This window comes from Rattus norvegicus, chromosome 8 (genome assembly GCF_036323735.1).
Source record: "Rattus norvegicus strain BN/NHsdMcwi chromosome 8, GRCr8, whole genome shotgun sequence".
NCBI classification, from domain to species: Eukaryota; Metazoa; Chordata; class Mammalia; order Rodentia; family Muridae; genus Rattus; species Rattus norvegicus.
The window spans coordinates 12,535,395-12,562,088 of NC_086026.1; the positions used below are offsets into that span (position 1 = coordinate 12,535,395).

General features: G+C 39.2%; 1 protein-coding gene across 6 annotated transcripts in view; it reads right to left on the reverse strand.

Annotated features, from left to right (window-relative positions):
• The window catches only part of Dync2h1 (dynein cytoplasmic 2 heavy chain 1), a 223,121-nt gene that overhangs the window by 61,440 nt on the left and 134,987 nt on the right, over positions 1–26,694 (reverse strand). For all 6 annotated transcript variants that reach the window (XR_010054024.1, NM_023024.2, XM_063266106.1 and 3 more), the window contains 8 exons: positions 20,498–20,563; positions 19,234–19,284; positions 17,821–17,898; positions 11,742–11,873; positions 10,538–10,610; positions 4,821–4,981; positions 3,426–3,551; positions 561–671 (listed from right to left, as the gene is read on the reverse strand). Coding sequence is in view for 5 of the 6 variants with exons in the window: in NM_023024.2 (NP_075413.2) it covers positions 561–671; positions 3,426–3,551; positions 4,821–4,981; positions 10,538–10,610; positions 11,742–11,873; positions 17,821–17,898; positions 19,234–19,284; positions 20,498–20,563 (798 nt within the window). In the remaining variant the exon portion in view is untranslated. The remainder of the gene's footprint in view (positions 1–560; positions 672–3,425; positions 3,552–4,820; positions 4,982–10,537; positions 10,611–11,741; positions 11,874–17,820; positions 17,899–19,233; positions 19,285–20,497; positions 20,564–26,694) is intronic.

Consider the following 26,694-nt stretch of genomic DNA (forward strand, 5'->3'; position numbering starts at 1 on the left):
GGGGAATATGAATAGGTAAATGTGGCTATAGATCTCGACAACAAAATTAGCCAGTTAAAAAGGAGAGAAGGAAATGCCTTAGAGAAGAGCCACAAACATTCAACAAGCATGAGACAGTGATAAATAACCCTCGCCGTCATGGGAATGCACATCAAACTCTCCAGGGTTTATTCGCTTCGCTAACATGGATCAGGAAGACCACCATGGGGGTATTAGAGGTAGATGCTGGCAAAGAAGCACAGAACTGGAGCATTGTGAGTCAGAATATAATCTACGACAACGTTGCGGGAAACAACATAATGGCTCTTCAGAATGTTGCAATAGAATTAACACATGATCCAGAAAATAGGTAAGGTAGTAAATTTTCTATTGTGGAGTCTTGCTTCTTTTCTATTTTTTGAAAATAGCATTAAAATCTTTTGATATATCTCATGTTGTTATATAATTTCTATCTCACGTAAGTATTAAAAGGACACTTTTATAGTTTTGAATAATAGTTAAAGGCAACATACAGATTATTGTTCTTCTATACCTAAGAATGGGACTTTGAAACATCTTACCTCATATGTTATCTTTAGACTTGATTGGAGTAATATGGGAGTAAAGTTGGGATGAACTTCTGCAGTGAGCCAGAGACGAAAGCTTTCTTTAGGTTGAAGAGTATTCAATTCCTTTTTACAAACCAATAAAAAGGTATTTTAACATACACTTTATGATTCTGTGTCTTATTTTGATGGTGCTTAATTATTCAAATGATATTTCCTTTAATGTTTTGGGTTCTTTATTAAAGAGAAGACAGATAATGTAATAATCAGGATCATGCATCTGGAGGCAGTTACACTGAGCTGACATCCAAACGTTGCCACTGGCTGGGTGCCCTTGGGATCTAGACCTCACAGCACCTCTAAGCAAGCATCTATCACAAGGACTATGGGAACCATGTCAAGAAGGGCCTGGAGTACAATAAATACAAAGCCTCAGCTAAAGATACTACTAAGCCTAAGCTGCCAGCTAGACTCATGGTCTCATTGTTTCTATTCCACTGTCAGTTAGGCAACATCATCAATGCCCTACAAAGCCAATCTTAAAGGGCATCATATAAGCTCACCTGTCATGGCCCTTCATATTGAATGCTTAAGTCATGCACTCTTCCTTCCTGGTAGGTACCTTTTGGTAAGTTGGTAACTTCTTGTTTGTTACCATATATTCTAAGAACCATGTTTAAGTAGAAGATCCTCTCCAGTCCTTTCTACTTCAAGTCCATGATTTTACCAATGCTAATGAATGTAAACACTCATTAACCAGCAGGTATGTATTAGTGTGGTCTGTCTCCAGGTAGAAATCCTGCATGTAACCAGCCCACACACAAATCTTGTTTCCTCTCATATACGTACTAAGTATCTACTACTTTAGTGAACAACTTACAGGGCAGTCTGAGCTACAGACTAAGACCCATCAAAAACTACAACAAGCAAACAGCAAAGTCCTGATTGTTCTAAAAGACAGTGAAAATGAAAAACCAAAATGTAATACCATCTTCGCCCAACATTCATAATCATGTAAAATACAAAGTCAAGACAACAAAACATAGCCAAAACATAGCCATAGGAAAACTGTGCTTGCTAAAAATTAAAATTGGTACAATGAATTCACATCTCACACTTTTAAAATGTAAAGTTTGTCAGAATTTTATATTACAAAATTAAGGAGGAATGCTAATTTGTGATTTGGCTGGATTTATAGTATTCTTGTAAATTTAGAGAGAGACATCTTAAGAGGAAAGAAATGAAATAAAAATTGTTTTCAACTTTTGGAATATTTACTCTGTATGTCTCAAGGAGTTTAAGCTAAGATTTGTTTCTAAGGCATTGACTATAATTATGCTGATTTAGTGTTTCTCAATCACTGTTTTAGAACAGAAAGCAGGACGTCATTGGTCTTTAAACCCTAAAATCCACATGAGTGGTTAGATATGAATCATATTTTTATACATTAGTGGTTTTATGGACATTATTATGTTATTTAGACAGCTTTTAGACAGCTCCTAATCTATGTCTTCTATTGATTACAAGGAACAACCAGAAGTTCCTCAGCTTAGTCACTGGCTAAATCATAATTATATCAGTTACATATGCAGCACGGCTGCTGGTATTGGCAATATTAAGACTGCACACTTTGAACCTCCAGTGACACAAGGGCAGGGCTCAGCTACTGTTCTGTGTGGTTCCATTCAGTATACTAGTCTGCCAGTTTAATTCAATAGTAATTAGAAATCCCACTGGTAAGGACTTTTCTTTGGCTCTTTAAATCCTAACCCTAAGTCATCTAAATCTACTTCCCAACACTGCCCTATTTGTTTGTCCTTGTTCTGTCAGAGACATCCCTAAACCCCTGTGCTAAGCATGCACACCCCCAACACTAGTCTCTGCTTTGCTGCTACACATACCCATGGGTACATCTCCTGACTACGGTTAGCTTCATCCTACTTAGCCCACAGGAGTAATCTTTGCAGTTCTCTCTCCCAAGACCAGACCATCTTTCTTAACTCAGTAACAGACTTTTAACTCTGAGTTTTCATTTAAGTCACATCAGCCAATTGGTTCTTAAGTCGTTTCCTCCTAGGACCACTTAAGTTAACATTTGAACTTCCTTACGTTTACATTTCCTTCAGTGTGCATTTTAGCTTCCTTAAGATTCTAAAATATCTGTAATTTTCTGACAGCTAACAAAACATGAGCATAAAGTACTGGTATAAACAGATTTTCTGCAATCAATCACAGCATGCTCTATTTTTCGTCTGTTGAAATTCACTAAGCTTGTCTGCCAATCTTAATCAACAATTTCTTGACTTCCCTTATCCACCCCTTAAAAGAACAGAATTCTTCTTGCTTTAAACAACAACAACAACAACAACAACAACAACAACAAAAATCAAATTGGCTTTAAATAATTCTTATCACATACTTACTTTCTAAATGTAACAACACATGTCAATTGAACACTGATGTAGCTTGAAAATTATATATTGAGATATTTCATATACTTGTGCCATACCCATCTCAATCTACCTGTGGTGGTCTGAATAAAATGCCCCCATAAGTGCACAGAGAGTGGCACTATTAGGAGATGTAGCCTTGTTGGAGAAGGTATGAATTTGTTGGAGGAAGTGTGTCACTAGGGTTGGGCTTTGAGGTTTCAGATGCTCAAGCCAGGCCCAGTGTTTCACTCTCTCTTCCTGCTGCCCTTTGATCCAGATATAGAACGTGTAGTAACTTCTCTAGTAACAGGTTTGCCTGTATGCCACCACATTCCCTGCCATGAGGACAACTGACTAAACTCTGAACAGTAAGATAGCTCAATTAAACGTTTCCTTGTTGCCATGGTCATGGAGTCTCTTCTCAGCAACAGAGACCATAAGATGTTACCTTCTCCAGAACTGGAAGCCAAGACACTACGAGATGTAAGTTCTTCAAACAGAGCCAGTCTCCATTTCGGGCGCATTCTTTTAGCATCTGAATTGCTAAATCAGCTTGACCTTGACCCATGGCAACCTACACAAACAAAAATTCCAATGAAATATATCTACCAAAACATTCTAATATACCAGTCAGAGATTAAAGATAATAATTTCCAAAGCTCCATAGCTGGCTTTAAAATAAAGTTTTTTAAAGAAGTCAAAAACAAATACCAAGAATTAATCATATTTTCTAAACCATCAATTTATAGTTCAGTTGTGTAGTTTTATTTTCCTGTCTATGTATGTCACTGATCACAGGTAGAGTCTGTGGAAAGGGCTCCTGACTCTCTGTCACATACAAATACAAACTGTTTCACAAGTGACTGCATGGAAAGCCAAGGGCTTGTAAGGGAAACCAGAGATGCTCTAGTATAAATTTTACTTTTTAAACTTTAACGGGGGTGAAGTATTTGAATTTTTAAATTATTGTGTTTATAATGAAAAAGATCTATTAACTTTCTAAAACCTGACTATAAATTATAAACTATAAATTCATTTTCAAACCTGCATGCAAGTTGGCTTGAAAGATGAAGAGAATGAATGACACTTACTCCTTAAGAAAGAAAGACACTATGCTATTGGGTGGATTTTGCTCAAAATATGTATGCATTTCTTTGCTTTCAAGAAAATATTACTGCATTTGTTATAGAAGCACCTAATTAAAAATTTTAAAGTCACTCTCAAATTTTAATTAAATTTACTATTTACTATTGTGTTCTAACAGGTAAACTCAGTATTTAGAGCCTTACCTCAAGTTACCTCAGAGCTCTTGCAAGTGAGTAGCTGTGCTGATCTAACATCAAGGCGATGACCTATTTCTTCCCCCCAGCCTTATGCCTCCCTCTTCACATCCTGAACCTTGCTTCCCTTTGAAAGCACTCTTCTGATCTCACTGGGCTTGTCTGGATAACTCAATAGCTTTCCCATCTCAAGATTCTTCATTACATCCACAAGATTCATTTTGCTAGGCTTAAGTTCTGGATATGGGAACCTTTTGGCTTGCCAGACATAATTTTTTAATGTCCATCTCTCTGATTGGATCTATGATTTAGTATGGGAAGAACACAAAAAACAAAACAAGGGGCTAGAGAGATGGCTCAGTGGTTAAGAGCACTGACTGTTCTTCCAGAGGTCCTGAGTTCAATTCCCAGCAACCACATGGTGGCTCACAACCATCTGTAATGGGATCTGATGCCCTCTTCTGGTGTATCTGAATACAGCTACAGTGTACTTATATATAATAAATAAATCTTAAAAAAAAAAAACAACGAACAAAACCAGTTAGCGAGCAGTTCCTACACACCTGGTGATAACACTCACTGCTTCTTTCAGCATTAGCAAGTTCCTGAAGTTCCTGAGAAGGGTCAGCCCCCGGAGAGATTATGATCAAAATGGGCTCAATCTCAAGTGTCTCCTTGTATAAGCGTTTGAGGTTCAGAGGAAGAGGGGATAACTCCTTTAACCCTAAAACACATGGAACAAAAATTAAAGAAGGAAAAGTAACATTCATTATAAAATATATTAAAAATAATTACATGAGGTGCATTAACCACCTTTCCCAGACAAGTGTAGCTACAAGCCACCATCAAAGAGGCCTCTCTGTACAGCAAGAGGAGACCATCCCAGAACAACCCAATTGGACACAATATAAACAGCAATGGATCATTGGGGACCCCTGCCTCAATGGATACATCTGCACAATAGCTCCTACATCAATGGTTTAGCAGAAAGATTATCAGAGCCAGAATAGCATTTCTCTTCTAGAAATGGCTGTATAAACAAGATCAGAAAATGGTACTACTAATGGATATGCTACTGTGGAAAGGAGGAAATTTCGTGGGGTCCCATTCTAAACACAGAACTACAGACAACTAATAAATGCTAAAACAAAAGAATCAGCTTCTCCAGGAATGAGTCTCTTACAATGCAGAGCAGTCAGCCTTGACATCAAATGTACATAAACAACAAACAAAAGTAGACTCGGCAGGTGTGTGTGTGTGTGTGTGTGTGTGTGTGTGTGTGTGTGTGTATACATATATACGTATATATGAATGTATATGTATATACATTTTACTGAACATACACTTGTAATAAAATAATCAAAGAAAAAGTCTATGAACTTGAGAGTGGAGGGGCTTGAGAAAGGGGAGGTGTTGGAGGGAAGAAAAGGATTGATGATGATGATGGTGATGATGATTATAATGGGTGATGGTAAAGGTGATGACAACAATAATAAAACAAGAATAAAGCATCTGTCATTCTGCCATTAACTGTCTACCGATATCTTTCTAATTTTCATGCACACAGATGTGCACACTTTACAGTGTGGAATTTTCTTGCCTAACCTATCCAAGAATGAGGGCTTTTTTTCCTCCGAATAATTTGACTTTTATTACATTTTTATAACTTAAATTCCTTTTTAAAGCTATTAGAAATTCTCACGCAATGGAATGGATGGTTAATATAGTAAAAATGGCCATCATGACAAAAGCAATCTACAGATTCAATTCAATCCTCCATCAAAATTCCAACTCAATTCTTCGTAGAGTTGGAAAGAGCAATTTGCAATTTCATTTGGAGTAACAAAAAACCCAGGATAGCAAAAACTATTCTCAACAATAAAAGGACTTCTGGGGGAATCACCATCCCTGACCTCAAGCAGTATTACAGAGCAACAGTAATAAAAACTGCATGGTATTGATACAAAGACAGGCAGGTAGATGAACAGAATAGAATTGAAGACCCGGAAATAAACTCACACATCTACGGTCACTTGATCTTTGACAAAGGAGCTATAACCATCCAGTGGAAAAAAAGGCAGTATTTTTAACAAATGGTGATAGTTCAACTGGCAGTCAGCATGTAGAAGAATGCAAATCAATCCATTCTTAATGCCTTGTACAAAGCTGAAGTCCAAGTGCATCAAGGACCTCCACATAAAACAATATATCGAAACTAATGGAAGAGAAAGTGGAGAAGAGCCTTGAAAACATGGGCACAGGGAAAATTTCCTGAACAGAAAAACTCTAAGATCAGCTCCAAGATCAACAATAGAAAAATGGGATGTCATAAACTTGCAAAGCTTCTGAAATAAAGGACACTATCAGTAGGACAAAATGGCAATCAATAGATTGCAAAAGATCTTTACCAACCCTACATCTGATAGAGGGCTAATATCCAAAATATACAAAGAACTCAAGAAGTTAGACTCCAGACAATCAAATAACCCTATTTAAAAATGGGGCTCAGAGCTAAACAAAGAATTCTTAGCTGAGGAATATCGAATGGCTGAGAAACACCTAAAGAAATGTTCAACATCCTTAGTCATCAGGGAAATGCAAATCAAAACAACCCCGAGATTCCACCTCACACCAGTCAGAATGGCTAAGATCAAAAACTCAGGTGAGAGTGCTAGCATGGATGCAGAGGAAGAGGAATCCTCCAGTTTTGGTGGGATTGCAAGCTGGTATAATCATTCTGGAAATCGGTCTGGAAATTCCTCAGATAATTGAACATAGTACTACCTGAGGACCCAGCTATACCATTCCTGGGCATATACCCAAAAGATGCTTCAACCTTTAACAAGGACACATGCTCCACTGTGTTCACAGCAGCCTTATTTACAATAGCCAGAAGCTGGAAAGAACCTAGATGCCCTTCAATGGAAGAATGAATACAGAAAATGGTGCATTTACACAATGGAGTACTAGTCAGCTATTAAAAACAATGACTTCATGAAATTCTTAGGCAAAAGGATGGAACTAGAAAATATCATCCTGAGTGAGGTAACCCAACCACAGAAAAACCACACATGGTATGCATTCATTGGTAAGTGGATACTGGCCCAAAAAGCTCAGAATAGCCAAGATACAATTTACAGACATGAAGCTCAAGAAGAAGGAAGACCAAAGTGCAGAAGCTTTCTTAGAAGGGGGAACAAAAATACTCACAGAGGAAATATGCAGATAAAGTCTGGAGCAGAGACTGAAGGAAAAGCCATCCAGAGACTGCCCCACCTGGGAATCCATCCCACATACAGTCACCAAACCCAGACACTATTGTAGATGCCAAGAAGTGCATGCTGACAGGAGCCTGACACAGCTGTCACCTGAGAGGCTCTTCCAGAGCCTGACAAATACATAGGTGGATGCTCGTAGCCAACCATTGGACTAAGAATGGGGTCACCAATGGAGGAGCTAGAGAAAAGACTGAAGGAGCTGAAGGGCTTTTCAATCCCATAAAAGAACAACAATATCAACCAACCAGAACCTCCCAGGGCTCCCAGGGACTAAACCACCAAAAAAAAGAGTACACAAGGAGAGACCAATGGCTCCAGCCACATATATAGCAGAGAATGGCCTTGTTGGGCATCAATGGAAGGGGAGGCCCTTGGCCCTGTTAAGGAATTGCCAGGGCAAGAAGGCAAGAGTGAGTGAGTGAGTGAGTGAGTGAGTGAGTGAGTGAGTGAGTGAGTAGGTGAGAGAGTGAGTGAGTAAGTGAGTGAGTGAGTGAGTGAATGAGTGAGTGAGTGAGTGAGTAGGTGAGAGAGTGAGTGAGTGAGAGAGTGAGTGAGTGAGAGAATAGGGGAGCACATTCATAGAAGCAGGGGGAGGGGGAACGGGGTAGGGCATTGTCAGAGGGGAAACCGGGAAAGGGTATAACATTTAAAATGTAAATAATGAAAATAGCCAATAACAGAAAATGAAGAAATTCTCATCCAGATAACTGTTTTTAAAGACATATTTCCCCCCAGTTTTTACACAATATCAAGAGCTGTAGTGGGTATCTTTGAGTATGCCTTCTGTTCTACAAGTTGAATTATTTCTTAATTAAGTACAGAGATTTTAGATGCTAAGTGAGTCAAAATTGGGCCTTATTTTATTAAATAAGGATATGTTTAATGCAGTTGTCCTAGAAACTTTTGAGTTTTTGAATATATAAATGAAATTATATTAAAATAAATGTTTCTCCTTTCTTCTTTGTTTTTAGAAAGTCTCATGTCACCCAGGCTGGCCTTGAACTTTCTATGTGGCTCTATGTGACTGAAAATGACCTTAACTTTTGATCGTCCTGTCTCTACCTTCCTAGTGGTAGGATTACAGGCATTCCCACACACCTGTACTCGGGACTTCATGTATACTTGGAAAGCTCTGTCTCAACTCAGCTTCTTCCTCATTCTAAACAAATATATTTCTTAGTATATTACCACAAGTAAAAATTTTTTATTTGCCCTCAAAATCGTGTAGTTAGTAACAATTTAAAATTAGTTAAACAATCTTGTGCTTTCTGGGGCATATGTTGTAGCTGGAAGAATGAGCAATTAATAAGCAAGTGACAAAATGCCAGGTGTTAACACTGTTTTGGAGGAAAGAGTATGCTAAAGAAAGACAAGACATTCAGCCACATATGTGGTAGAAGATGGCCTTGTCAGGCATCAGTGGGAGGAGAAGCCCTTGGTTTTGTAAAGGCTTGATGCCCCAGTGTAGGGGAATGCCAGGCCTGGGAGGCAGAAAGGAGTGGGTGGGTGTGAGGGGGAGTACCCTCACAGAAGCAGGGGGAGAGGGAGATGGGATAGGGGGTTGCTGGAAGGGAAACTGGGAAAGGAGATAACATTTAAAATGGAAATAAAGAAAAGATACAATAAAAAAAAGACAAGATGGTGAGATTATATTTCCAAAATAATGAGAGAAATCTTCAAGGAACAATCAAACAAAGCAATAAAGGGGCTGGGGTTGTGATTGGCTAGAACAGTGGCTGCAAAAGTCCAGGGATACCAAAGTCTCACTTGTGCACAAGGATGGACAGAGTCGTACTCATGCACAAAGATGCATATCGAGTGTTAGAAAACAAAGTGAGTGAGAGGTCATGATATCTGAAGGAAGGGCAGAAAGGATCACATGATGAATTAGGGATGCTTGGGAAGAGAGATGACGGCAGAGGTTTGCACAACAAAACTTCTATGGTTTAATATGTCCAGGACACTCTAGCTGCTGTGGGGACAACTGAAGCTGTGAAGAGGACAGAAAGGGCTGCCACCTCACTCATACCACAGTGACTTTAAAAAAGGGACAGGTGGTGAGGGACAAGACAACTGGACTCTGAAATACTATGGAACAGTCAAGGTGACAGACTGGGGTGACAATTTACTTAAGTTGTAGTTGTAAAGTAAATAAACTCAGAATAAGTTCTGGAGTTAGAACTTAAAACATCTGTAGGTAAACTCTAAGGGAGATACAGTGAGAGAAATAAGTTTAGAAATTTTTAATCTGAGCAGTTGAGTAGATGCTTGGATAGAAAAATATGATGTTTCAATGAAACAAAACTTGTGCTATTAGGCATTCAGAAAAACTGACAGACAAGCACTTAGTAACAGGAGCCTAGAATCCCAGCTCCAAGGGCAAGGATTCCATGTGTGCACCATGACACCCAGCTGTGTTCATACTTAGCAGTTTTTACTAAACGTTCCCACAGAAAAGAAATTATTTCATGATTTTTAAAAAATTTTTGGACAATACTCTCTGAAAAGCTGAAAGAAACCTACAATCTGAAAAGCAAGGAAATTGATAATATTCTGTTTTTGATAAGCTTTCAAAATTACTAATTTTAAAGACTATATGGCTGAAGGCTATACTGTGTATAAATATTTTATTATAGTTGTAAAATTTTTCCATTTGAGCCTGATGTAGTATCTATAAGTACAAATTTGCCATTAATATTTGAATGTATTCTTTGTAACCCTTATAACAAAATGAAAAAATACTTCTACAGGAAAATAATTTTTAAAAGCTCAGCATTTTTACCTCAGTATGTCAATTATGTTAAATTTAATACATATGAGTATAATTATGTCCAGAAGGGAGAAGTATATTCTAACTAAGTGGAGATTATAAGTCACATGAATAATACAAACAAATAATGAAAGACCCTACAGCATTTCTCCCAAGGTCAGCATAAAATAAAATGTAAGTTCAAATGAAGTCGTTAGGCCAAAGGTTAGACTTTGAAAAGGGTTGTATTTACCCAGAGCCTTGCAGGCAAACAGAGCCATGGCACTCTGCAGTCTGTCTGGCCGCAGAGCCTGAACTACAAGAACCTAAAACAAAATGGAGAGCTTTATAAATATTTGTTTCTCAGCAGCATTAATTGAACAATAGTCAATGACTACCAATGGATATTTACAGAAATACACTAGTAACACTGTTGCATAGTATTTACCATGCTTGAAACTGTTACAGTAGATATGAGCCAAGACTACCCTTAAAGCATTCTATTTTCTGCTGAGTCTTGTGTATCTATAATATTGCTTTGATGTGTAAATGTTCATTTTCAGATGGGTTGTTGTTTCATTTAAACACATCTGCTGAGATACCATTCATTGCACAACTCCCCTTCCCCCCCCACAAAAAAAACCAAACAACAACAACAACAACAACAAGAAAAAACCAGAGTGAATTAGCTTCTCTAATGGGCGGCTTGAAAAAGAGGGCTATTTCCCAGGGCACCAGTTGCCAGAGTCATTTTCCCAGCTCAAGTTAAAGGTACCCACCAAGAGATCTCACCACCTCTTTTAAAATGGAATTCTTAAGATTCCCTTTCCTTCACACTAAATTCTCTCCTAGATAAAATAAGTGAATGAAGAATCTATACTATTTATAGTTTAGTTCCTTTTAAAAAGACCGCTTTTCCCACTACCTAAAGACTATACATGGACTGACCCTGGACTCTGACCTCATAGGTAGCAATGAATAGCCTAGTAAGAGCACCAGTGGAAGGGGAAGCCCTGGGTCCTGCCAAGACTGAACCCCCAGTGAACTAGACTGGTGGGGGGAGGGTGGTAATGGGGGGGAGGATGGGGAGGGGAACACCCATAGAGTAGGGGAGGGGCAGGGGTTAGGGGGATGTTGGCCCAGAAACCAGGAAGGGGAATAACAATCGAAATGTAAATAAGAAATACTCAAGTTAATAAAGATTAAAAAAACAAAACTGCTTTTCCTATTGAAGGATCCTACTTGGACTAGAGGCACAGGGTAATACCCACACAGAAATGTTGCCAGGGCTCTGGATAAGGTGACCAAAGCAGAAAGCCCTTCCTTGGGCTTGTAAATGCAAGTTACACAGTGAACTGAAAGCAAAGCTTTACTTAAACAGCATCTCAAGGGCAAGCATCTCAAAGTCAAGTTCACACCATGACTTTGTCCTGCACTTGGATGACATTAAATTTTACCTGCTGAAATAAGGAAACTTTCTTTGCGAGAATTGATGGAAACTCCTGTTCACACATCGAGTGATGGTAGTAAGTACGCCAAAGTGTCCCATCTTCAAAGCAGAGAGTCTGGTAGAGACCAGGGAGAGAGATCTAAAATAGGAATGACCACATGTTAGGAGCTGCAACCATGTGACAAGGACTCCAAGAGAACAGAAAACTGACACTATAGAGACTTATTACTTGTCTCCTAGTCTGTGACGATGTATCTCATCTTCCAAGGTCAGTAAACCAGGGGCAAGTCCTAGGGACAGCACAACTGAGCACATGTTAAACTCTAAGACTATCTCTAGCAATAAGGATGCTCTTCCTAACCATACTTTGCTATGGTGATACTGAGGACCTCTCAGTTGGTTTCAGTTTCAGCCTTAGGCCCCAAGACTTTCTCCAGAAGTTTTATCAAGACTCCTATATAAGAGCTTAGCAAGCATCCCTACCCTTAGTCTCTCATCTGGTTCCTCCTCCTCACCTATGATCACCTTCACCAAGAATCATGCAAAGCAAATTCAACCAGAATTCTTTACTTCTCTAGCTGCAATTAGCTCTTAGAGACTTAATATCCAGCAAACTCACTTAGTTTTTGCCTTAAACAATATCACCTCTCAGAAATTTACCCAAATACATCCATTCCCCCTAGCTCAATGTTTCCTATTCCCCAACTTTTTCCATGATGAACAATATGGCCAGTGTTATCACTATGATATGAATGTGAACAGTAATATGAAGTGTAAATCAGTATAAAGGGATGCTTTCTAAAACAATAACAGACCTGTTGTTGTAGTGTAGAAACTTTGTACATAAAATCATGTATCCAGAATGTTAGGATACAGTATTTACCATTTATACTCATATGTAAATAATCCTTTGCACTAGTCATATTTTGTTATGTAACCTAACTAAAACAAGAAACGAAATTTAACAATTCCCATTTAACTTAACCAGTTTTAATAAATGTACGACTTGGGATATACTATCTGATAGTGTCTATTACCTTCAGTAACAGCTAGCGTGTAAGTTCCATCAGTACCAACAGCCCTGCATGATGCAGTGCCTAACTGTCCCATTATCATCAGTCAACACTCTGTGGTGGCCTAAACTCAATAGGACTCTCTCAACCAGGTCAAGGTGAGATGGCAGAGGATATCATGGAGCATTCGATGCAGAAGATGGGAGAATTCTAAGCAACAACAGAACACTGAGTTCTTGGTAAAATAAGACTCACAGTGAGGTTCATAAACAGGCATAGGGAAAGGGTTAGTGGGTTCATTCAAAAAGAAAAAAAAAGGTCAACTCTGGGCATTGGCCACTCTAATGGCCTATAACAAACATGAAGAGAATAGTCAAGAAGACAATGACAAATATGAAGAGAAACCCACTCACTTTACCAACAAAAACATTACAGGAGAAAGGGCATCTACCGAGGTGATGAACACTACAGAGTGTGAGCACAGACACTGAGTCTTGCCCACACGCTCTCAGCGGCGTCACCGTTAAACCAGTGTGACCACAGCAGCTGCCTCCCAATAGTGTCCAACCATATGGTTAGATCACCACAGTCAACTTCAGCAAAATGGCGCTGACAGAACCACCAATTCTTGCTGGTCAACTACACGGTTTTTTCTGTGTCTACTGTAGTTCTCCATAGTTATAAGAAAGGCAAGAAAAGGGCATGGGGGAACAAACTTTTGAAGTACATTTGTTTTTCATCTCTATAAACAACACTTTGGGCTGGGCAAATAAAAAATAATTTAGAGGAGGGAACTATCACAGTAATTCTTTAGCGTTTTAAACAAATAGATTTTATGTTCTTACTGCAGAAATATCAACTCCAATATAAGTAAGTTGTACATACCAAATGTCAACAGAACTAAACCACACAAAATAAAATAGCCCTCAAAACAGAACAGAAACACTTAAATTTTTTTATTTATTTACCTTTATTTTACGTTCACTGGTGTTTTGCCTGTATGGATATCTATGTTAGAGTGTCAGATCTTGGAGTTACAGACAGCTGTGGGCTGCCATGTCAGTGCTGGGATTAGAGCACTGGTCCTCGGAAGAGTGGAACAGTAGTCAGTACCCTTAGCCATTAAGCCATCTCCCAGCACCAAGAAATATTTCTAATGGGGGATGGATATGGCTCATTGGCCAAAGTACCTGATCTACAAGCATGACCTCAGAACCTGAGAACTTACATAATTGTGTCTGTACTTCCTAGGTCTGGGTGTCAGAAGCAGGAGGATCGGAGAGAGCTGAACTCTCTGAAGTGTGGATAATCCTGAGAGCTCAGGGGAGACTGCCACTTTTGCTCACATTCCTAGCCCAAGAGGAATCTGCCTAGTGACCTCTGGATACAGAAATATAGGAGCAGTCAGCTGTAGGAACCTGTTAGTTTCTGCCTGAGCCCAGAACTGAACTGAACATGTCCCATAGCTCCCTTCACCCAAATCCTGTGGGGCAAAGACCTGGACTCTCAAAACTGCAGACAATCCTGAGAGTTCAGAGGAGACAACTAAATCTGCCCACATTCCTGACCCAAGACAAACCCGCCTAGTGCCCTCTGTGCCCTCTGGGCACAGGGACCTAGGAGCAGTCAGGGGCAGGACCCTTTGGGTTTCTGCCTGTGCCAAGAGCTGAAAGGCAATCATCAGCAGAGCCTACACACCTAAGAGCAGAAGCAATACCAACTCTTCTGTGGTAAGCAACTCGCCTGGAGGCTTCAGGTCACACAAACCCAGGAGCACCTCTCTGTTCAGAGATCCAGCTGAAAGAAAACAGGTCTACAGGAGTGCTGACACACAGGCCTACAGGAGGGTCAAGCCACTGCTAGAGACAACAAACAACCTAACACCAGAGACAACCTGATGGCGAGAGGCAAGCACAGGAACCTAAGCAACAGAAACCAAGACTACTTGGCATCATTAGAGCCCAGTTCTCCCACCAAAGCAAATATTTGATACCCAAACACACCAGAAAAGCAAGATTTGGATTTGGATTTAAAATCACATCTCATGATGATGATAGAGGCCTGTAAGAAGGGCATAAATAAGCTCCTAAAAAGTATAAAACAACACAGGTAAACAAGTAGAAGCCATTAAACAAGAAACACAAAAATCCCTTAAAGAATTACAGGAAAACACAACCAAACAGGTCAAGGAATTGAACAAAGTCATCCAGGAATTAAAAATGGAAATAGAAACAATAAAGCACAAAGGGAATCAACCCTGGAGATAGAAAGCCTAAGACAGAGATCAGAAGACATAGACACAAATGTCACAAACAGAATACAAGAGATAGAAGAGATAATCTCATGGGCAAAAGATACCATAGAAAATTTTGACACAACAGTCAAAGATACTATAAAAGGCAAAAAGCTCCTAACCCAAAACATCCAGGAAATCCAGGACACAATGAGAAGATCAAACCTAAGGATAACAGGTATAGAAGAAAGTGAAGATTCTCAACTTAAGAAGCCAGTAAATACCTTCAACAAAATTATAGAAGAAAACTTCCCTAACCTAAAGGAAGAGATACCCATAAACATACAAGAACCTACAGAACTCCAAATAGACTGGACCAGAAAAGAAACACCTCCCGTCACATAATAGTCAAAACACCAAATGCACAAAACAAAGAAAGAATATTAAAAGTAGTAAGAGGAAAAGGTCAAATAACATATAAAGGCAGACCAATCAGAATTACACCAGACTTCTAACCAGAGACTATGAAAGCCAGAAGATCCTGGGAAGATGTCATACATACCCTAAAAGAACACAAATGCCAGGCCAAGAAAACTCTCAAATACCATAGATGGAGAAACCAAGATATTCTACTACAAAACCAAATTTACCCAATATCATTCTACGAATCCAGCCCTACAAAGGATAACAGATGGAAAACTCCAACACAAGGAGGGAAATTACACCCTAGAAAAAGCAAGAAAGTAATCTGTTGCAAGAAGAGAACCACACAAACATAATTCCACATCTAACAACAAAAATAACAGAAAAAAAATCACTATTGCTTAATATCTCTTAACATTAATAGACTAAATTCCCCAATAAAAGACATATAGACTAACAGACTGGATATAGAAAGAGGACCCAGCATTTTGCTACATACAAGAAACACACTTCAGAGACAAAGACAAACACTATCCCAGAGAAAAAGGCTGGAAAACAACTTTCGAAGCAATTGTTTCCAAGAGTAACTACTATAAAATCAAACAAAATAGAATTTCAACCGAATGTTATCAAAAAAGATAAGGACAGACACTTCATATTCATCAAAGAAAAAATCCACCAAGTTGAACTCTCAAATCTAAATATCTATGCTCCAAATGCAAGAGGAACCCTACATTCATAAAAGAAACCTTACTAAAGATCATTGTACCTTACATGATAATAGTAGGAGATTTCAGAAAACACCCTACTCTCATCAATGGACAGATCATGGAAACAGAAACTGAACAGAGACATAGAGAAACTAACAGAAGTTATAAACCAAATAGGTTTAACACACACACACACACACACACACACACACACACACACACACACACACACATAACATTTCATCATAAAACAAAAAATGTACCTTATTCTCAGCACCTCATGGTAACTTCTCCAAAACTGACCATATAATCTGTCACAAAACAGGCCTCGAGAGATACAAGAAGACTGAAATAATCCCATGCATCCTATCAAATCACCAAGAACTAAGGCTGGATTCAATAACAACAATAATGACAGAAAGCCCACTTATAACGGAGGTTGAACATCCCTCTATTCAATGATAACATGGTCAAGGAAGAAATAAAGAATTAAAGACTTCTTAGAATTTAATGAAAATGAAGGCACAGCATATCCAAACTTACAAGACACAATGAAAGCTGTGCTAAAAAGAAAACTCGGTATGTTTTCAGTATGTTTTGGGCCAGCAGCTTTTTGCCTTTTACATTATCTTTGATGGTTGTGTCAATGTTTTCTATGGTATCTTCTGCCCCTGAGATTCTTTCTTCTATCTCTTGTATTCTGTTGGTGATGCTCGCATCTGTGACTCCTGATCTCTTCCCTAGATCTTCTATCTCCAGAGTCGTCTCTGTTTGTGCTTTCTTTATTGTTTCAATTTTCATTTTTATATCCTGGATGGTTTTGTTCAATTCCTTCACCTGCTTGGTTGTGTTTTCCTGTAATTTTTTATGGGATTTCTGCGTTTCCTCTTTAAGGGCTTCTACTTGTTTACTTGTGTTGTCCTGTATTTCTTTAAGGGAGTTTTTATGTCCTTCTTAAAGCCCTCTATCACCATCATAAAATGTGACTTTATATCTAAATCTTTCTTCTCTTGTTTGTTTGGATATCCAGTATTTGCTCTGTTGGGAGAGCTGCGCTCTGATGATGCCAAGTAGTCTTGGGAACTGATCCAAGAGCTCACTGCACCCAAATCCCATGAGGAGAGAGCTGAACACCCAGAAGTTTGGACAATCCTGAGACCTCAGGACAGTTCACCACTTCTGCCCACCTCTCCCACATCCCTGGCCCAAGAGGAAACGTCATAGTGCCCCTGGATACAGGAATATAGGAGCAGTCAGCTACAGGAACCTGCTGGGTCTGGCCTGTGCCCAGAACTGAACTGAAGCAGTCACACAGCTTCCTGCACTCTAATCCCGTGTGGGAGAGAGCTTGACTCTCAGAAGTGCAGATTCTCCTGAGAACTCAGAGGAGACTACTCTCTGCCTACATTCCTGACCTAAGAAGAAATTGCCTAGTGCCATCTGTGCTCCCTGGGCACAGGGACCTAGGAGTAATCAGGGGCAGGACCCTTTGGTTTCTGCCTGTGCCGAGCGCTGAAAGCCAGTAGCCAGGAGCGTCTACACACTTGAGAGCAGAGCACTCTGTTCCCAGATCCAGCTGAAAGAAAACAGGTCTACAGGAGTGCTGACACACAGGCCTACACCATTAGAGACAGTAAGACATCTAACACCAGAGACAACCTGATGTCAAGAAAGAAAAAATTATTTTTTTTTAAAAAAGGAAAATACCTTCAATGTTGCAACTGCCCAGCTCCTTTCCTGATCTATCCAAGATGGAAGTTGATCACGAATTCTCTGTTGAGAGTCCTTCAGTAAAAACAATACCCTTTAATTGGTAAAATTGATTTGGAAAAATTCAAAATTTATAAACAGTGACTATTTTTATTAACACAAGTTTGAAAACAAGACATTCTATATACTACTTCTTTATATTTAATAAGACAGCATGGTAGAATTCTATGTAACAGTAGAGAGAAGCCAACTGAGATAAAATAAGACATTCATTTTTATTGTGCTTAACTATCCATGAAACAAAGAAAACCTAAAACATCACTGGAAACCACCATAAAGCTGCACTGCACTTAACTACACCATGCATTGAGAGGATGACCTGTAGGCAGCAGAGCTCTCAGTGTGCTCACAGGTAATAGGGAAACCTGAAATGTTAGTTCATGGAGTTGTTCCTTCAGGGGTAGGAATCCACAGCCTGTTATCTGCCCATAAAGCTACGGTATAGCCTGGGGACCTTTGCACTACCTGTTTTGCTGGGTTTTCCCCCAAAACCCTATCATAAGCTTGTTTTTGTCATACATGGAACCCATCTTTATGGGAGTTGTCACGTGCACTTTATAGTCTCAATGTAGTCAAATCTGATCTTTACAGTGATACTCTGTTCCTCAGGGAAATTTATGCATGCTTTATTGTACACATAGAATTGAGCTAATTATTACTGGAAAAGTTTTTGCCAATTGTGCTATGTTTAAATACACTTAAAATAAACTCAGGGTCAGACTCCGGAAGTGGGAGCCATCACCAGCGACTGAGTCCTGTTGAATGGAACTGCCTTTCCTCCTCTAGTGGATGCTACTTGGGTGTTGCCTGGGAAGAGCTACAATGACAAAGGTGGTACATTAGTTTCAAGAATATTGTGTATTAACCGGGCAAAACCAAAATTAATTTAAAAAGCTGTAGTTTCAATAGACTTTTAAAGTTTTAAAAAGTAATTTTTAAGTTTCAGTTATATAAGGAAGAATTAATTTTCCTAAAGACTATAACATATAAAACAAAATACAATTTTTTTGAAAAAAAAGCAATGTTAATTTCTTAGTATTTAATATTTTTCAGGGATGGGGATTTAGCTCAGTGGTAGAGTGCTTGCCTAGCAAGCGCAAGGTCCTGGGTTTGGTCCTTGGCTCCGGAAAAAAAAAAGTACAGAATATTTTTCTCCAAAAATATAAGTTTTCAAGGTCTAAAAATATATTAAACCTATTGCATAGAAAAAAAGCACGAGTCAGCACAGGATATAGTCTAATAAAAGTATAATTTCAACAATAACTTTAAACTCCTGTAAGCACAATTGTATTTCATAAAACCAAAGGGCAGAACTTTTTCCCCTAGGAGAGAAATCAGATTTTAACTCACAGCTTTGCGCAGCATGTCTCCAACAACCACACCTGTGAATGTATCCCATTCCTAGTGAATAAAACATGAAGGACATAAACAATGTGAGATCACAACCAGCCAATTGCATTATCTTAAGTTTCCTTTAGGACAGCTTATACTACAGCTTCCCCAGAACCTATACCACTCACACTATGCATGAAGCCTGCCTGGGTAATTGTATTGACACAGAAATTTATTTATACTATGTATGGCACTCTCTTCATCTAGACATTTAAACACTGTTCTTTTATGTACTTCTATGTCTTAACATGCATGGAGGGAAGTCCATCTCAAGGTTAAAAGTTGTTTGTGTTGGGTCAAATTAAGAAAGGTATTCCAGGAAGGCACAATAGGGCATGTAAGGCCTGAAAATGTATTGATCTCAGTTTTAAAAATTGTATAAAAGATAGATAAGCTAATAAATTACTAGAATCATGTTAATAAATTCAGGAAAATATAACAAATAAATACAGCAGGTGGAATTAGAAAATAAAAATACAGGAAGAACTGTAACTGGTCTGTGTTCTTTAACTCTCTGACATGAAAACCTAGAACATAATTATTATCTGACCAAGCAGAGTGATATGGAGTAGGCCGAGTTAGCATTCTCTTAGCACCCTTGCTACACAAGTACCCTTCTATGATATTCAAACAATAATGAACAAGAAAAACAAATGTGATTCTTTCTTCTAGAGTAAGCACATCAGAGATGGATTAATTTAGTTCTAATCAGTGGATATTGTAAGTATTAGATGTGGGTATATGACAGACCAGAAGAAAATATGCTGGACAAAGAACACAGTATGACCCAATAGGCTCCAAGGAGTTTGTGATAACTATGAACTCCCCAGTTCCTCCTTTCTATGTTGACTCTTGGCAGGTGAGCAGTGGTGAGAGATAGCAACGTAGTTGCGTACCCACGTTACCACTTCCCTGTCTCAGTAGTACTGCTTAGAACAGCAGTCAGGAGGCTGACTCTTGTAGCAGCTTTAGTAAGTGGGCCTTATTCATAGTAACTAAAATTCCCTGGTAAATTACTTAGATTCCTTTCTTTCTGTCATCCACAATCCTGGGCATACATCAGGGAAAAGAACTGTAAAATATCATGTCACACGAATCACTTAGAAAATATTGAGAACTTTTCCACAACTTATAGCCTAAAGTCATCTACACCCTAATAAAAACCCTGTCTAGTATTGAACCTCTCTATATTCCAGGATTTCCTTCCTTCAATACTACTTACATTTTCTTGAAAAAATTCAGGATGCATTCCTCGAACAAAATGCAAAGCAAACATCAACTGGTCAGCCTGCAAAGAGGAACAGGATTACACTTTGCTGTTTCTTAATTTGTCACAAAAGTTTGGATAATATGGTTCTGTATTGTCTTATTTTCCACCAGTAATAACAAGTAGTTTCAGGTACTATCCACACAGAGCAAACCATACTCAAATAGTCTCTTGATTAAGAGCATAAATTAACACAGTATTAAGAAGGCAATGAACACATAACCTTGCTCTCTTTATCACTACGTTATCCCTATATCTATCTATACACATACAACTTGCAGCATTACTTACTAATCTACTCATTTTTTCCTTTGCACTAAGAGAGAACACTGCAGTCTCATCACACTACAGAACAGAAGGAAGCCTCTGCCATTCCATAGCCTGATTACCCACTAAGATCTGTAAGCTAACAGAAATAACTACTGAGAAAAGTGTTCTCCAACCCTGGCTGGAAATGCATGGTTAGGAGAGTAAGGAGCTTAGCCCCCTTCTTGTTCTCATGTTATGGTGCCACTCTGACTTTAGGGAAACCCTGAAATGATGTTACACATGCTCTAAGCCAGGCCAACCACAGTCTTCTTCCATCATTTTCCAAGGTGGAAATGGCAGAGGAAAACATCCTTTGATTTTCCTCTGGTTGTCCAGTTGTAATAATGAATCTCTCTGCCACAACACTTAACAAGGATGTCACAAGGAAGAACTGCAATTCAAGAGTGAAACAAACCCACAGTGTGTAGAAGAGAAAGCATGAGCACAGCATATAGCACAGTATTCCCAATCAATGAATGATGAATGGATCAAATTAAGGAATGTCTTGGTTTTTCAAAACTTTATCATCCAAAATTGAACAAATATTTAGATTTCTAAAATCTCCCATCTACTTTAGTTATCAGATCAGAATCCTTCATTTCAGTTAAATGTCAATTTATCTCAGTATGTTTGAGTTCTGTTAGGAACTATTCTAGTATATACAAAACCCAGTGGATTCCCTATATGATTGACTGGTTGAAGGAAGGAAGAAGATAAACGAAAAGTGAGTAGGACACTTCATGGTTTTCAGTCCATCACATCCCATCCAATTACATATAATAGTTCAGTAAATAATTAGAGGAGCCCAAGGGATTAGATGTAACATGGTTTGAATCTTTATCAGTGCTACGGAACAAGTTCATGTTTGTACTCTGTTTCACAGGTATCTACTGGCAAGTCATCTTAAGCATCGAGTAGAACGCATTGAATTCTAACTTCAACACACTCTACGTCTGAGTAAAGAAAAGTCCATTGTAAATCTCTCAGCCTCCTGCTCTGCAGAATACAACTATCCTAGTGGAGGCACTGAATATACACAAGTAGGTACCTACAACACCTAACAGGTAATAACACTCTTGACATCATGGTAGGCTGATGGTAAACTGAGTGACACTGAGAAGGAAATGTACGTCAAAACTGTTCTTCCAATTCTATAATTCTCTGGAAACAGTAAAAACATCAAGTTAGCAAATGTGAGTCTATTCTACAGAGGTCAGTCCTTTTAAATCTGTTTGCTGAGAAGCACTGGGCTCCTGGCACTTGAGGAAGAAAGCCCATTCCATGGCAGAAAAGTTGAGACAGCATAGAACCCAAGTCCCTGCTTTGGGTCTGCAGCTACATAGTGCATTTTAATAGATATCACTATGCACATTTATCATTCCGTGAGAAAGAGAGTAGAGGTATACAACATGAAAAGCTCCAAAATCATCTACATAAAAGAAAATTGCCTAAATTATTCAGATCCACTTCAGTGGATACAAATACAAAGTTTCTATACGCTCATTCTGATATAGGAGTATCAAGCAGTTAGTTTACAATTAGGAGGTATTAGAAATAGTTTATTTAAAAACAGTACCCACCTGAATTTTACTCAATGAAAAAGTTCCTAGAAAGGAAGGTGACTTCACAGAAAGTAGGCTAACTACACAGAAAATCTTTCTCATTCATGTTCTTTTTACATCTGATATCTTTGACAACAGCATTCCATGAAAAAGAGGAAACCTAGGGACCTATCCTCCCAGAGCTCCCCTAAGTGCTCCTCCCATAGCTCACACTTCAGTGCTCCCCAGTGTTTCTCCCAGAACTCCCCCTCCCAGTATTCTCAGACTGCTTCTTCCAGAGCTCTTCTCAGTCCTCTCCCCATAGGTGTCTTCAGTGCTTCTCACTGGTGCTCCTTTGTTCTCCATCTTCTCTTAGTGTGTCTAAGTATTGCTCACAGAAATTCCCTTAGTGCTTCTCCCAGAGCTCCTTCTAATGCTCCCCAGTATTCCTCAGAACTCTCCTATGGTCCTCTCAGAGCTCTTCTCAGTGCTCCCCCAGTACTCCTGCAAAAGCTACTACCCCTAATTTTCCCTACATTCCTCCCAGTGTTCCCCTAGTGCTTTCTTCCATGCTTCACCCAGCTCCTCCCAGAACTTCCTCAAAAGCCTCCCTAATGCCCCTCCACATTGCTCCCCACAATGCTTGCCAAGTGCTCCTCCCAGCCCTTCCCCCAGTGCTCCTGCCCCAGAGCACATCCTCACCCTGTGCTCGTCTCCAACCCTCTATCCCACATTCTCTCATCAAAGTAGAAACAACAAAGACACTTTCTTTTACTCCAAAAGATTGACTAGGGGAGGAAATACTAGAAGCACATGCATTACTTTTATGTAGTATAAGTTTGAGGAAACCACGTATGTAATTATAGTTTTCATATGTACTGAAGTAAGTACAGAAAGTGAAATGTCACCGCTGGTAACCTAAGCAGAAATGGACAGACAGCTTTCATTAATTGGTACAGTTTATTAAAAGTCAGTCATTTTCCATTCCAAGTCAACTTGCATTCAGTTTGATGTGACCTGAATACTAGTCCACCTTACGTCTGGAGTCCACTGTGACCACAATACTGTCACCAACATGACAGTGGAGCATTATGAGGGACATGCTGCTGATGGCTACAAAGCCAGAGAACTTTCACAGGGCTATGACAGGACTTCTACCCTCACTGATGCTTCAGTCTCCATTCTGAGATGTCCATCTCATAGCTTATGAGTGATGCACTTTCCCAACACTCATCAATACTCAGACGCCATGAGAACTTGAAATCACACTCTATAGTGGCAGAAACAAGTTTTACAAGACAGACGCTTTATGAATTATAAGATGAGTCAGAAATTGTAGATCATGGTGACATAAATTTTTATGACTTGCCAATGACAATAATAAGTATTACTCAAGGCAGGAAATGAAAGACTCCAACTGCACACTAAAGTATTGAGTGTGGCTTCTCAACTTCGTTCCTATGATCAAAAGCTTCTTAGCACAACCTGAAAATATTTTTAAAGGGTAAAGTAGCTTCAAAGAAGCAAGCCTCCACATAATCTACTGAAACAATCATCTTGTTGCTAACAGTGACCCTTTGCCAATTACATTAGAAAATACATGACATGGTATTAACACAGCAAATAGCCTGCATTATTGCAAATAAGAATTATAGGCTGAAATAAAAGGATACAAGTTGAAAGCAATAATAAAAGCTAATAATCTGTGGACTGAATAAAATGAATGTTTATACTGTCTTTAATTTTTCAATCAAGTTTTCCTTAAAAGTTTTCTATGCGTACCTTCATTTCATCCACCTTTAACTCCCTCCCACCAATCCCCTTCACCTCTGCAATATCTATCCTTCCCAACTTCATGTTGTCTGCTGTGTGAGTGCACACAGCATGCGAGTGTGTGTGCATGCAAGCATGTGTGCATGCGAGCACATGTATGTGTGTGCATGTTTCTCAGGTTGATAAGCACAAAAAAAAGTGCCTTCACTTAGTTCAAATATAAGAAAGCAATCTTCTCTACAAGAACATCTGATAAAATTAAGCAAAATTTTGGAAATATAACCCTTGTACAAACAATTATACTTCTACGCAGAAATTTTTGAGTTCAAAACGCATACTTAGATCTGTACACAGGGATGAAGGCACTACAAAGACTACTCACTACAGTCACTCATGACAGCGAAACCATGTACTAATCCTACTGTCATGTAACAGAGATGTCAATCAAGTAGGACGTAATCTGAATATCCAAGTTTGAAAGTCTAAAACCCAAAGTACTCCCAGACCAAACCTTGAGTCCTGACAGACGACACGATATAAAATTTCACATGTGCCTTCCTGTGCTGTCAGAATCAAAGCACAGACACACTAAAAACATTGTGTAAAAATTTCTTCCAGGCCATAGGTAACTTTTGAATATGAAGAATAACAAATTTTACATTAAAATGTAGGTTTAGCCCCAAGATATTGATTATTTGTGTGCAAATATTCCCAAAGCCAAAATTTTCTAAGTATAACCCTCATGCTTTACAGTGTATTGGAAAGGGATCATTCAAACTTATGACACATCATGATCACACAGCTGTGAAAATGAATGAGGCTCACTAGTTATAGTCATGGAAAGACCATGAGACCAACTGCAGAGATAGGGCACACAGGACAAAACACAGTGAGGGAAGGCTTGGTAAGACTCTGTCTAGGCATTTAAGCATGAAGACATAAGGAGAAAAGCAGACTATGGAGAAGAACCTACCTTAGCTTAGTGCTCGAGAAGAACAGGAGGGGAATGAGTCTTCAGTGGATACTGTTATAGTTCCATCTAGATTCCACTTACAGTTCCAGAGGGTCTAAGTAAATGACCACCATGGTGGGGAGCATGGCAGCAGGCAGCAGGCAGCAGGTAGGCGCGCTGCTAGAGCCATGGTTTAATTATGCAATACATTTTTTAGTGTAAGAGAAGGTAACACTTAGACAAATATCAGGGATCACAAGCTGTAGTAGACGGAACAAACCACTGTACAGGTCATCCGTATTCATAGGAGTGCAAGCAATGTAGCTTTGAGGTCATTAGCTCGGAACTCCTAGTCCTAAACAACTTAAAGCTGAAGTCTAAAAGGGAAGTTTTTAGAACATAATTAGTCATAAGACCTTTGAAAGGAAAATATACAGTTCCCACTGAAAGTGGAATTCTGTAGAAATGCCCAACTCTAAGTTCAGGAGACATTAGTACAGAGTGCTACATACGTCTCTTGAGAGTTTGCTCTGCCTCAATGAACAGAACCGTTTTCTGGACTTCCTGAGTATCCATGACTGTCCTGTGGTAACAACTCCTCAGACTCAGGTACTGACTTTGTGAGAGCTCTTTATGTCTTGAGCTAAGTGCAAGGTACTGCTTGTAAAAGTCTGAAGTGAGTTCTGTCATTCAAAAAGTGGTGAAATCTCAAAAGTCTCTCATTGTACACTGTTTTAGATCCTTTCTAAGAGGAAGACATCTTCAGAAAATTGTAATTTTTAACTCAAAAGCCAGTAAATCTTGGCTGTGTAATTCCAGTACTGGGTACCAATTTCTGTAACACGGCTGGAGGAATTTGAATGAGCGTGCCACCATAGGCTGATACATTTCAATACTTGAATCCCCAGTTGCTAGAACTGTTTGGGAAGGTGTGGCCTTGTTGGTGGAGGTATGTCATTGGGGCTGGGCCATCCATGCCCTGATAGCTCTGTCTACATTCTGCTTGCAGATCAGAAGTGAGCTGTCAGCTACTGCTCCAGCTGTATGCCTAACCCTAACCCTAACCCTAACCCTAAACCCTAAACCTTAAACCCTAAACCTTAACCCTAACCCTAACCCTAACCCCTAAACTCTAACCCCTAAACCCTAACCCTAACCCTAACCCCTAAACCCTAACCCCTAAACCCTAACCCTAACCCTAACATGCTCCCCACCCTTATGGTTATCTACACTCCCTCTCTGGAACTGTAAATCCCCAATCAAATACTTTCTCTTTGAAGTTTCCTTGGTTATGGTGTTTCTTCATAGCAAATTAAAAGTCACTGAGACACCATGGGACACTAGGTGATGTTTAGAAACACTGAATTTTCACAAATGAGGAGAACGAGGAGGGCATGTTTAGGATTTGATAGAGGAAAGAGATGGTGAAGACCTCACAATCATAGAACAGGCACTATCAGCAAACAAAGACATCTCCAGATGACACTAAACCTGAGGCTAAGGAACCCAGGTGACATAAGGAACCCAATACTCCCCCTGGTTAACCTCCTTTTTGGTAACTATCAGACTGCTCAGCT